Source organism: Sus scrofa, chromosome 8, assembly GCF_000003025.6.
Source record: "Sus scrofa isolate TJ Tabasco breed Duroc chromosome 8, Sscrofa11.1, whole genome shotgun sequence".
Lineage (NCBI taxonomy): Eukaryota > Metazoa > Chordata > Mammalia > Artiodactyla > Suidae > Sus > Sus scrofa.
In genome coordinates, this window is record NC_010450.4 from 38,475,604 (window position 1) to 38,488,169 (window position 12,566).

Sequence of the window (12,566 nt, forward strand, 5' to 3'; positions counted from 1 at the left end):
ATTCGACTAGGAACCATGAGGTTGTGGGTTTGATCCCTGGCCTTGCTCAGTGGGTTAAGGATCCGGCATTGCTGTGAGTTGTGGTGTAAGTTGAAGATGCGGCTCGGATCCTGCATTGTTGTGGCTGTGGTGTAGGCTGGCAGCTACAGCTCCGTTTGGATCCCTAGCCTGGGAACCTCCATATGCCTCGGGTTCGGCCCTAAAAAGACAACAACAACAACAACAGAAATTCTATAAAGACATGTTTTGTCTCAATTCAAACTCAAATTTCAGATAGTTAAAATTTCTTGGAATTCCTGTCGTGGCTCAGCGGAAATGAATCCAACTAGTATCCATGAGGATGTGGGTTCGGTCCCTGGCCTCATTCAGTGGGTTAAGGATTTGGTGTTGCCATGAGTTGTGGTGTAGGTCAGAGATGCGGTTCAGATCCTGCGTTGCTGTGGCTGTGGGGTAGGCCGGCAGCTGCAGCTCCGATTCAGCCCCTAGCCTGGTAACCTCCATATGCCACGGGTGCAGCCCTAAAAAGCAAAAATAAATAAAATAAAATACAAAAAAATAAAATAAAATTTCCTAAAAGTAGTTTTTGAGAAATGGTTGCTAAAGAAAAACTACTAACCAGTTCAATGATCCTACCTGAGAATATGGCGAGAGTTAGCTCAGGATATGCCCTTGCCAATTCCTCCGACAACTGATAATATGAGACGGAATACAGATGCGGCAGAGGAGACAGCTGGCTGAGTGCTCCGTCTGTTCTCTGAACCTCCAGTTTGTGAGCGTAGCGAAACATCTTCGGTTCCAGGATCTACAGGAATGTAAGCCATCAACTTAAAATTTTGCGTGGCCTCTAAATTTCAGCTATAACTAAAAACGTACAATCTTCTCGCAAGAAATATTACAGTTTAAAAGTTATGCAGTTATATATATTGTAAAGGTTTTCAGACGCTAATTTCTAAGATTTGTTTGAAAAAGATCTATTTACATTTCTTGTGTTGAATGCCAGTGACATGGGTTAGTAGCACAGTTTGAAAATAATTTCAATTTTCATTGAATTTTAATATACAATTACCCGAAGATTTACCATTTTTCCAGTTCAAATCTATATAACTATATAAAAACATGTACACATGAAAACAATTCTTCAAACCTATCTTGGTTAATCACGGATTACAGATGGAATATAAGCTAAAAATTCTTTTGACATTATACCATATAAAAAGCTACACCATTCAACTTTCTTTTTAATTCATAAAAACATTAGGGTATAATTCCTAAGATGGTCCCTACCAGCCTCAGTACCACTTCAAACCCTTTGGGAAAATCAGCATCTACTTGAATCCCATTCATAACCTTTGGTTAAGAGTAAACACCCACATCCCACCATCAATGGATATAATTGTACATCCATGCGCAGTAAGTTAACTTTTTAGGTTATTTTTCTCAGTCTAAAGAAAAAGTAGAAAAGGTAATCATAAAAGAGCTAAAGACTTTTCACTTGATTCTCAAAAAAAATTTTTTTTGAACTCACATAATTCTTATCCGCTGAACAAAATAATAGTTAAAGGCACACAGAGGCCTGAACCTCTTTTAGAAATATGCACACACACAGAGGCACATACACAGGTGAGTGTTTGGGGGGATATTATACATAACCCCCCAACAATGTACTTCAGAACAGTTTGCATTATTTATAGACTTAAATGACTCATATTATCTTAGTCATCTATTTCTAATGATAATCAGGAATGCATACCATACCCGACTAATGGAAAAAAAGCTGAATATTAGCTTACTTTCAAAGCAAGAATAAGTTGTGTGCTCTATTACATCCTGAGTAAAAAAAGATTTCAATTTACATTTGCTTACAAACCTGTAAAAGCTGCATAGCAACTTCATAGATACTTCGAGAAGAATCAGCGGCTTTAAACAGTATCAGATTGAGAAGCATCACTGTGTCACACTGATAATCCCTAGGGACAAATTTTACATGTCAGGTAAAGGATGATTAGAGGTTTTCACACCAGTTAATAAACACGATACAAAGGGCATGGCTGCAGGCAGGTAGCTGCTGAGCCTATGACTGCTTTTATTTTATTTTTTTTTTTAAGGCAAAAGGTACAACAGATGCCTGGTGATCATTATCCTCATTTGGTTAAATGTTTTCAGAGCTTAAGGAAAGAAAATACTGGTTTCCCACTATTTTTGAGTTCAAAAGGAAACATTTCCTATTTTTTTTTTTTGTCTTTTGTTGTTGTTGTTGCTATTTCTTGGGCTGCTCCCTCGGCATATGGAGGTTCCCAGGCTAGGGGTCGAATCGGAGCTGTAGCCACCAGCCTACGCAGAGCCACAGCAACGCGGGATCCGAGCCGCGTCTGCAACCTACACCACAGCTCACGGCAACGCCGGATCGTTAACCCACTGAGCAAGGGCAGGGACCGAACTCGCAACCTCATGGTTCCTAGTCGGATTCGTTAACCATAGCGCCACGACGGGAACTCCACATTTCCTATTTTTAAATTTACTTTTACTTTTGATTTTAGGGCTGAACCGACAGTATATGGAGGTTCCAAGGCTAGGGGTCCAATCGGAGCTACAGCTGCCAGCCTATGCCCCAGCTACAGCAATGCAGGATCTGAGCCATGTCTGTGACCTACACCACAGTTCACGGCAACACCAGATCCTTAAGCCACTGAGCGAGGTCAGGGATAAAACCTGAATCCTCATGGATGCTAGTCAGATTTGATTCCGCTGAGCCACGATGGGAACTTCTGGTTATGATTTTGAGAAGCTAAATAAAATACGAAAGCATGTCACATCGAGAGTACCTGTTCTGGAATACATTAGCTATGGCTTTAAAGCAGCCAGCTGCCACTCTCTTGGAACCGGTGTAACAGCGATCCACGGCCCAGTACATCAGGTTGCTCTGATCCGGGTTCAGCTCCAGCAGTAACGTGACTGCTTCACAGCCCAACTGATGAACCTACATAAAGGTCACGAAATTGCCCAGGACAGAGAAGAGTGAGATCTTATTTAATTGTCTACTCCTCTACCTTTTTATTAAAATAATACAGTTCATACAATAGTGTATTTCGTCACAAAACTCAAGTCTCCTTTTGTTCAACCCTTTCTTATGTTATTCGGCCAGCAGAAAAAATGACACGGAAAAATTATACGTGGCCTCCTGCTTTTTATGTAAGAGCAGTAGAATTCTCTCCTCCAGCCGAGCCCTGGAGGTGGCTGATGAATATGAACAGTGATTAAGTGCTCTCAGCAAAGTGAGTTATTAACCTCTCCAGTTATTTTTATCAAGCTTTATGCTTATTTTTGATAACCCAACAGAAAATTTATTCTGCAGGGGAAAAAAAGTAGGCCTATTTTAAATAGTGAAATCTGTGTGCATAGAATATGAGAGTAAGGAGGGCAAGAAAGCATGATTAACTGGAGCGTGGTCAAAAAATTAAACATAGCAAACAACATATTTCTTCCTTGGAGCTCAGGGTATTACACACTAATATTCTTGTATTGACTTAGAACCCTACTGTGAGATATACACACACACTGTATTAATCCTATAATATAAAAGGGAAATTAAATTATTCAAATGAGGACCAAATAGGAATTAGAAATGTCTTAGGTTGTTGTATCCTGTTTAATTAATTAATCTTGTCTTTTTAGGGCACACCCATGGCATATGGAGGTTCCCAGGCTAGGGGTCCAATCGAAGCTGCAGCTGCCCGCCTATACCACAGTCACAGCAATGCCAGATCTGAGTCACATCTGCAACCTACACCACAGCTCATGGCAATACTGGATTCTTAATGCACCGAGTGAGGCCAGGGATTGAACCTGTGTCTTCATGGATACTAGTCAGATTTGTTTCCACTGAGCCACGACAGGAACTCCTACCGTATTTAATTTTACACACTATGTTTGTTGCCTATAATTCTAGCCTATCTTATTTTATAATTCTTTTTTTTTTTTTTTTGTCTTTTTGTCTTTTTTTGTCTTTTTTTGTTGTTGTTGTTGTTGTTGTTGCTATTTCTTGGGCCGCTCCCGCGGCATATGGAGGTTCCCAGGCTAGGGGTTGAATCGGAGCTGTAGCCACCGGCCTACGCCAGAGCCACAGCAACGCAGGATCCGAGCCGCGTCTGCAACCTACACCACAGCTCACGGCAACGCCGGATCGTTAACCCACTGAGCAAGGGCAGGGACCGAACCCGAAACCTCATGGTTCCTAGTCGGATTCGTTAACCACTGTGCCACGACGGGAACTCCGCCTATCTTATTTTAAAAAGACATTTTCAATGGGCCATGCAGTAACTTCAAATAATGCAATGGCAATTTACTGTAAATTTTTAAAGGGAATTTTTGTAATTACCTTTTTGTCCAGAGAGTCCAAAATGTTATCCAGCCATTTGTACAAATAGCCATCTGATGAAAGTCCTACATTATCTGCAACAGGGCCACAACATAGTACAGCAGACATAGCCTTCAAACAATAATATTAGAATTACATTTAAAACATTTAAGAGGTTAAATGATGGTTGCTTAACGAGAAGAGGCAGGATATTTTACTCATGCGTAGGTAGCCACAATATCTTTAATTTTTTTCTTTACAAAGAAAGGCATAATAGTAATTTTTGAAACTAAGAAATTTACTAGGAGTAAGAAATAAATATCATGATATCAGAATAAGCATGGAGTCTGAACAGTATTGGAAGAGAAGGAAAAAAAAAAAAAAAAAGACCAAGAGAAAGTACTTAAGTAGAAAAATAGGATTGGGGGATGGAATCCTTAGTTCTTTAACCACATGGCTTCCAATTTTGATAGATTCTGGAACCTTTTTGCATTGCATTTTATATTTTCAAAAAAACTTATAATATGTTTGTATACAGCAGGCAAGTACATGTCTTAATGCGTCTGAAGAAATCCCAATCTTTTTTATAATTCCAGGCACTGAGAGACAAAAAACAAAATTTAACATAAGAAAAAAGAAATCAGATTTCTAAGTAAATACCTTTAGAGCACAGTACTGATGTCTGTTAATTTGCATATTTCTATCACTGTATCTGTCCAAAGGCGTAAACATGATGCTAAAAGGACCAGCCCAGTGACTGAACAGCATAAACAGACTGTGACGAAGGCTTTGTTGAGGAAAAATACTTCTTCTCTGGTGCACTGTAAAGTAAAAATAGGTGGCAAAATTATTTCCATTTCCTTTTTCCTTAGGAGGCATGTCACTTACTTGGTATTGAATATGTAACATTGTTTAAAAAAAAAAAGAAAAAAGAAAGCAAAAGTTTTCATCTTAACCTAGCCCTAACCTCTACAGTAACAGACATTATTTACATATATGCAAATCACAGGAATGAAGTTGCAGACTATATGTCAGCACATAGTGCAGTGCTCTGTGAAATATGGCAAATTGGCAAGCAGAATTTTATGGCACTTACAGTGCTGCCTGGAGGCTGGCATAGAGCTGGGAGTCAGGACCTGCTTCTCCCTGGGGGGTTGCTGGCTGCATGGTTATCTTGGCCACAACATTAACACAACCTACTTGTAGATTGTGGTTCACTGGTAACCACGAGAGGGTTTTGGACTATATATGTTCAGCTATGTAAGAATCATTACACGGAATCTTGAAATACACAACAGACAACAGGGGTGCTGATCTATTTGCAGTGAAGTGTGCAGCCCAGAGTCCAAACCCATTCTGCTGCCTTTGCTGCTGGTTTAGATGATCTCCAAGGATTCTTCCCATTAAAAAAAAAAAATCTATTCTACAAGTTCTCTGCATCAGTCCTTGCTGAAGAAACTCAGTATCATAAAGAACCAATGTGTAAGTTGTTGACAAGTGTTGAATAATGGGGTAAATTATATCTTTAGACCACTGAACTTCAGCTTAGAGAATCTAGAGAAAAAATGTTCTTTCCCTCTACATAGCATCATTTGCCCCTCAAGTTCAAAACAGGGTCCTGGCAGTTGAAACTAATGTACCTGCTATGACTTCAATAGTCAACTATTTGAATATACTTTTTTTTTTTTTGTCTTTTGTCTTTTTAGGGCTGCACCCACAGCATATGGAGGTTCCCAGGCTAGGGGTCTAATCGGAGCTGTAGCCGCCGGCCTTTGCCACAGCCACAGCAACCCCAGATCTAAGCCGCATCTGCAACCTACACCACAGCTCACGGCAACACCGGATCCTTAACCCACTGAATGAGGCCAGGGATCGAACCCACAATCTCATGGTTCCTAGTCGGATTCATTTCTGCTGTGCTATGCCAGGAACTCCTGCATATACTTTTTAAGGTAATGAAATAACTTTAACTCTTTCCCAGAAAGAAAAAGAGACATTTATATTTACATTGTATATCGAAGGCAACAACTACATTTTTATACAGGTAAAGAAAGAATTTCTGACTTTTCAAAAAGCAATTGCATACATTAATCTTCCTGCTGCCTAAACCAGTGCCTGGCATGTAGTATGTGCTCAATAAAAGGTACACTTTGTAAAAGGAATCAGTGAGTCACTGTGGTCCTTATTCATGCCAACACCCTTCTCCCATCAGTCAAAGGTATCTTGTTAGTTCTATTCTCAATTAACACTTGGAGCATTATGCTCTTTGCACAAAGCATCTGGAACAAGTTTGTTCAAAGAGCTTATTCTACTGATTTCTTCAATTTTTTGTTCATGTTTTGGTTATCATTGAAAATCCATGTTGGGTTGCTTTTGGATTTCTAGTCACTGACACTAATTCAAAGATATGTTATGCTGACATACTTTTTCATACGTTCACAAGTTGCTTATCAACTTAGATTACAAAACCCCAAGGGGAGAAAAAAAAATATGATGGTCCCTTAATATTCATGAACAGTTTGAGGCACTGAAAACCATACCTGGAACATTCTGAATGATATTCGCCACTAAGGCACTAAAATGGCATCGTATATCCTTCAGGGTGTCAGAGTCTTTTTCATTTTCTGCTTCCAGGAGTTGTCTAGTTAAATCTACATATTCCAATAAAGTGTTGTTGAGGAAGTGTGTTTCACTATCAAGGCCACCACTTGCACTGAAAATATTGAAGAAAACACATGGTAAAAATAATGTGATTTTAAGTTATAACTTAAGTCAAAATAAATTCCTAATAATCAAAATCAGAGTAATATATATTAAACTCTGCATAGTCAAATTTAATTTAATATGCAAAAAAAAAGAATGAACAGGATTTTGGCTTACTGAAATATAGAAACACACAGTGCTTCATAATTAAGGAACTGCAACTGAATTTGTATTATTCATTTCCATATCCAACTTTAATCACCTATGGTGAGTTGTAAATATTATTCTCTCTCCATCAAAATATAGTGCTTTTTTGAAATAAAGAAATAAGAACACATATAGGAAAGGGAGGATCAGTTTATAAGGTAGAAAGAGGAAAGGCTAATTCTATATATTTGCATAGTTGCCCTGCAAATTCATATTATACTTTTAGCATAATCAATTAAATACCCATTAGGTACTTATTCCCAGCAAGATTCTGGGATAGATATTACTGGGGATACAAAAGTATGAGAATTCAAGTAAGAGTGCTGGTTTAAAAATCTGCCATCTAGAGTTCCCGATGTGGCTCAGCAGGTTACGAACCCAACTAATATCCATGAGGATGTGAGTTCGATCCCTGGCCTCGCTCAGTGGACTAAGGGTCTGGTGTTGCCGAAAGCTGTGGTGTAGGTCAGACATGGCTCGGATCCGGCGCTGCTGTGGCTGTGGCATAGGCCTGCAACTGCACAGCTTAGATTTGACCACTAGCTTGGGAACTTCCATATGCTGCAGGTGCAGCCCTAAAAAACAAAAAACAATAAAATCTGTCTACACCCTGGTACTTGCCTCAAGTACATCTACAATAAGGCTCTCTTTGGAGAATCCTGGTGGCTCCATGGGTTATGGACCCAGCATTGTCACTGCTGTTGCCAAGGATTTGATGCCTAGCCCAGGAACTTGCACATGCCACAGGAATGGTGGGAAAAAACCTCTCTTTGAAGCTGGGCTCCCGGGTCTGGAGCCCAATGACTGCATGAAGGTTATTTGGTTAAGTCACAAGTCTGGGATTCCAGTCTTATTCCATTGGTGAGTAAGCAGGTGTGACCCATAGCTACTTTAGAGCACTTTAGTTATTTGGTTAATTTTTCCTTGTTTTATTTGTAAAGTACCTCTAAAATATATAATTTTTAAAGTAAAAATATTCTTTTAATACCTGTGAATAGTTTTTTATACATATCCTAAATCCATGAGAATAAGAATAAGGGATCACAACGATACAGCATGATAAAAATAATAGTCAAAAATAGGTTGAATGAATTCACAATGAATTTTTTCCTTTATTCCTTAAACAAATGTTTTTAAACTCTGGGTCATGATTTCTTTCTTTCTTTCTTTTTTTTTTTTTTTTTTTTTTGGTCTTTTTGCCATTTCTTGGGCCGCTTCCACGGCATATGGAGGTTCCCAGGCCAGGGGTCTAATTGGAGCTGTAGCCGCCAGCCTTCGCCAGAGCCACAGCAACGCGGGATCTGAGCCGCGTCTGCAACCTACACCACAGCTCACGGCAATGCCGGATCCTTAACCCACTGAGCAAGGCCGGGGATCGAACTCACAACCTCATGGTTCCTAGTCAGATTCATTAACCACTGCGCCACGATGGGAACTCCTGGGTCATGATTTCTTAGTTGGCTGGGAAAACGATTAAATAGACTGTAACAGAACAAAACAGCCACTCATTTAACAAATATTCACTGACTACCTACTATGTATCTGGCACACAGGACCACCTGGGTGAAGAAAAACAAAGACCCCTGCCTTCTTGCCATTCAGAATTCATCCTTTTTTCCTTAACCAAGAAGTACAAAGTCCATAATAGTGATAACTTCATATTGATTTCTCTTGAAAAAGAAAATCCAAAAACAAAACATGCAACTGTGTTCAAAACCATTACTGCTGAAAAGTGAGTCCACCTTTTGTAGTTAAGTTTCAAAATTCAACATCTTGCAGTTCCCCAAACAATAACATTCAGATTCCTCATTCGCTAATATTACATTAGAAGCAGTCAAAAATGGAAAAAAAAAAATTCAGATGTGTATTCGGTTAATTTTTTGCATTGAGCTCACCAAGTGTCAAATTTGCTTTGGCTAACTTCTAGTTTGATTTTTGTGAAGGATTAAAAAAAGTGATGTTTCCTTTTTATTTTCATTTGGTTTTCATTTACTGTAAGAGAATAGTAAATCAAGGGTTTAAATTCTCCTTAAAAGCACTATATTTTGAAAGCACTTTTCAAAAGCATTCTATGCCAATTCTGAAAGATGTTAGGCACACTTGAGAAATAAATGATTGGGACAAATGGCAAAGTAACAATAAATACCACACTTGTTGGATTATTAATACTTTTTCCCCAGGATCTTTTTACAATTACCTTTTTTCAAAATGGTCAGGTTCATTTTTTTTTTTCTTTTTCTTTTTGCTTTGTAGGGCCACACCTGAGGCATATGGAGGTTCCCATGCTAGGGGTCAAATTGGAGCCACAGCTGCCAGCCTACACCACAGCCACAGCAATGACAGATCTGAGCCGTGTGTGCAATCCACACCACAGCTCGCAGCAACGCCGGATCCTTAACCCACTGAGCGAGGCCAGGGATCAAACCTGCAACCTCATGGTTTCTAGTCGGATTCGTTTCCACTGCGCCACAATGGGAACTCCAATGTTTGTTTGTTTCTTTATCGATGGCCAGGCAACATCATTACTTTCCCAGAGAAATAGTTATATCTCAACATAAAGCTGATGAAATTATCCTCAAGGGGCTATTCTTAGTGTTGAGATGCCTTTACTCCAACAGTCATCTTAGGTTCTACATTTTTATTTGTGTAGGGTGGAAACAGTGAGGAATTATGTTTATGGTTTTCATAATTTTCCCCAGCATGATAGATTAACAGTTGATTGAAATAATTTGCAGACTTTATAATGCTTAGCCTTTAAATACATGACTTTAACAACTCCAGAAGCAAAAGATCCTAAGGACAAAGTGAAACATAGTTAACTCAGTCACACACACACACACACACACACACACAGGTTACTATCCACTAGCCAAGATTACAACATCCCAGGAAATAGCAACACCATAGGAACATTATACCCAATTTTTGTCTAAAGCAAAAATCTGTACCAGTGGCAGATCTTCAGTACATTTTTTAGCCAAGGTTTCATGAACCACATGCATCTTTGGTAAACAATGTTTATAGTGGCGCAGGTTTTTGCTGTTGCTAAGGTGTTTCTCTGTTTTTATATTTTTCATAAGAGAAAAAAAACATGTTCTTTAATCATCCCAAAATTTTAAACATCAAAATCCAGTACTGACCTGTGACTGATGACACCAGCATCTGCCAGCAGTTCAAATATTCGTACCAGCTGTACTCGTAAAATATCTCGACGCCTGCGCCGTTTCATGTTCTATCCCAAAGAGACAAAGATGTTAATGAAAGATCTTTTGAGAAAGCTGACAGGAAACTTGCTGGTGGAACTTGTAAAGAATGATGTGAACTGGAGTTCCCGTTGTGGCTCAGCGGTTAACGAATCCGACTAGGAACCATGAGGTTGTGGGTTCGATCCCTGGCCTTGCTCAGTGGGTTAAGGATCCAGCGTTGCCGTGAACTGTGGTGTAGGTGGCAGACGTAGCTCAGATCCCGTGTTGCTGTGGCTCTGTGTAGACGGGTGGCTACAGCTCCGATTCAACCCCTAGGCCTGGGAACCTCCATATGCCAGGGGAGCGGCCCTAGAAAAGGCAAAAAGACAAAAAAAAAAAAAAAAAAAAAAAAAGAATGATGTGAATGTCTTAATTTGAGGGGGGCACTCATTATTTTGCTTAATGGACGGAGATTTCAGGCACTCTGGTGGCTTATCGTGTCAATAAGGTTATGTGTGGATAGTTTGACATTAATGAGCCTAATAAAATCAGATGACATTTTATGCAGGAATAACACTTATGAGGGGAGATGATAAAAGGAACTAAAACATTTTAGGTTAGGTTTGCTAATCCGACAACCTCAGAGGAATTGAAACATTTCCTCTTTGGATGATGAAGGGTCCCTAAGACACTCCTAAGAGTATGACCGAAGAGCAGGGACAATATCACAAAGAAACAGAAACCCCACAGATTTTGCTCAGGCCATGGTTTTTTCATTCAACAGTGAATTCTGACACACAAAAATACAAACAAAACCAAACTTCTTGGAGTTCCCATTGTGGCTCAGCAGGTTAGGGACCAGACATCGTGTCTGTGAAGATGCAGGTTCAATCCCTGACCTTCCTCAGTGGGTTAAGGACCCTGCATTGTGGCAAGCTGCAGCGTAGGTTGCAGATGAGCTCTGATCTGGTGTTGCTGTAGCTGTGGCCTGCAGCTGCAATTCCGATTTGACCTCTGGCCTAGGAACTTCCATATGTTGCAAGTGTGGCAGTTAAAAAAAAAAAAAATCTGTATTTCTTCAATTGTTATGGTAGGAATAAATATGTTTTCTTACTAGGGCCAAAGTACTAATCCTTAGAATAATAGCTGTGACATCTCCACTTGATTCTGCTTCTAACAGGAACTCATATAAAAGTAAGACAGAATTCATCTCTTAAATCCTTTCTTCTGGAACTCATTATTTCACGATATAATTTTCATAACACAAGGCCATTAAAAATTAGTCTTTCACTTTCGTGTCCACAATCCAGTTTTCTGCCTTCGAAAAGCAGGTCAATTTGTGGATAAACCAGTTCATTAAATTTACTGTTTCTTTTAGCTCATGAAGTTTACTGCAATTCATCTTGAATGAAATGGTTCCTCAACAATCTCTGTGGATTTCTCAAAGTTTTGGTTGACCTGTTTTCAGTTTGTCTCCATAGAAAGACTGTGCGTCTAATGCTCTCAAAATAAATTTCACATTTAAGGCATGTCACTGTACACACCTACTCACTTACTATGATGATTTTTCCCCCTAAAATTCACTGCTACTCTAATAAATCATTTTGCACTGTAACCAATATGACAATTCTGAAACAAAAATCTAATCAATTATAAAATGGAGATAACATCAGACTCATTTAAGGTGCTTAAAAAAAAACAAAAACAGATTTCTGGGCTCCACTTCAGAGATTCTCATTTCATCAGGCCCAGAAAACTGTAATTCTTTAGCAAGCTCCCAGCTAATTCTTAGATTCCACTGCCATACAGGGAACACTAGTGTGCTGGATAAAATAAAACCAGGATCCTTTCATGAAACAGTTCCTTTCTTACCTTCCAGCCTAACATTGAATCAGCTTCCCCATAATTACAAATAAAAATTTGCAATGTCCAATTTTTTAAAGTTTGCAAATGCTGTTCCTCTACTTAGACTGTATTTCTCTTGCTTGTCCACTGGGGACGGTGCTTCAAAAATTCACTGCTAGGAGGTCTCACTGTGGCTCAGCAGTTAATGAACCTGACTAGCATCCATGAGGACATGGGTTCGATCCCTGGCCTTGCTCAATGGGTTAAGGATC

The 12,566-nt window shown here is 39.3% G+C and overlaps 1 protein-coding gene across 14 annotated transcripts in view; it reads right to left on the reverse strand.

Moving 5' to 3' along the window:
* The window catches only part of FRYL (FRY like transcription coactivator), a 350,059-nt gene that overhangs the window by 79,824 nt on the left and 257,669 nt on the right, over positions 1-12,566 (reverse strand). For all 14 annotated transcript variants that reach the window (XM_021101186.1, XM_021101187.1, XM_021101185.1 and 11 more), the window contains 7 exons: positions 10,405-10,496; positions 6,895-7,067; positions 5,015-5,175; positions 4,376-4,486; positions 2,823-2,977; positions 1,868-1,967; positions 634-802 (listed from right to left, as the gene is read on the reverse strand). In XM_021101186.1, coding sequence (XP_020956845.1) covers positions 634-802; positions 1,868-1,967; positions 2,823-2,977; positions 4,376-4,486; positions 5,015-5,175; positions 6,895-7,067; positions 10,405-10,496 — 961 coding nt within the window. The remainder of the gene's footprint in view (positions 1-633; positions 803-1,867; positions 1,968-2,822; positions 2,978-4,375; positions 4,487-5,014; positions 5,176-6,894; positions 7,068-10,404; positions 10,497-12,566) is intronic.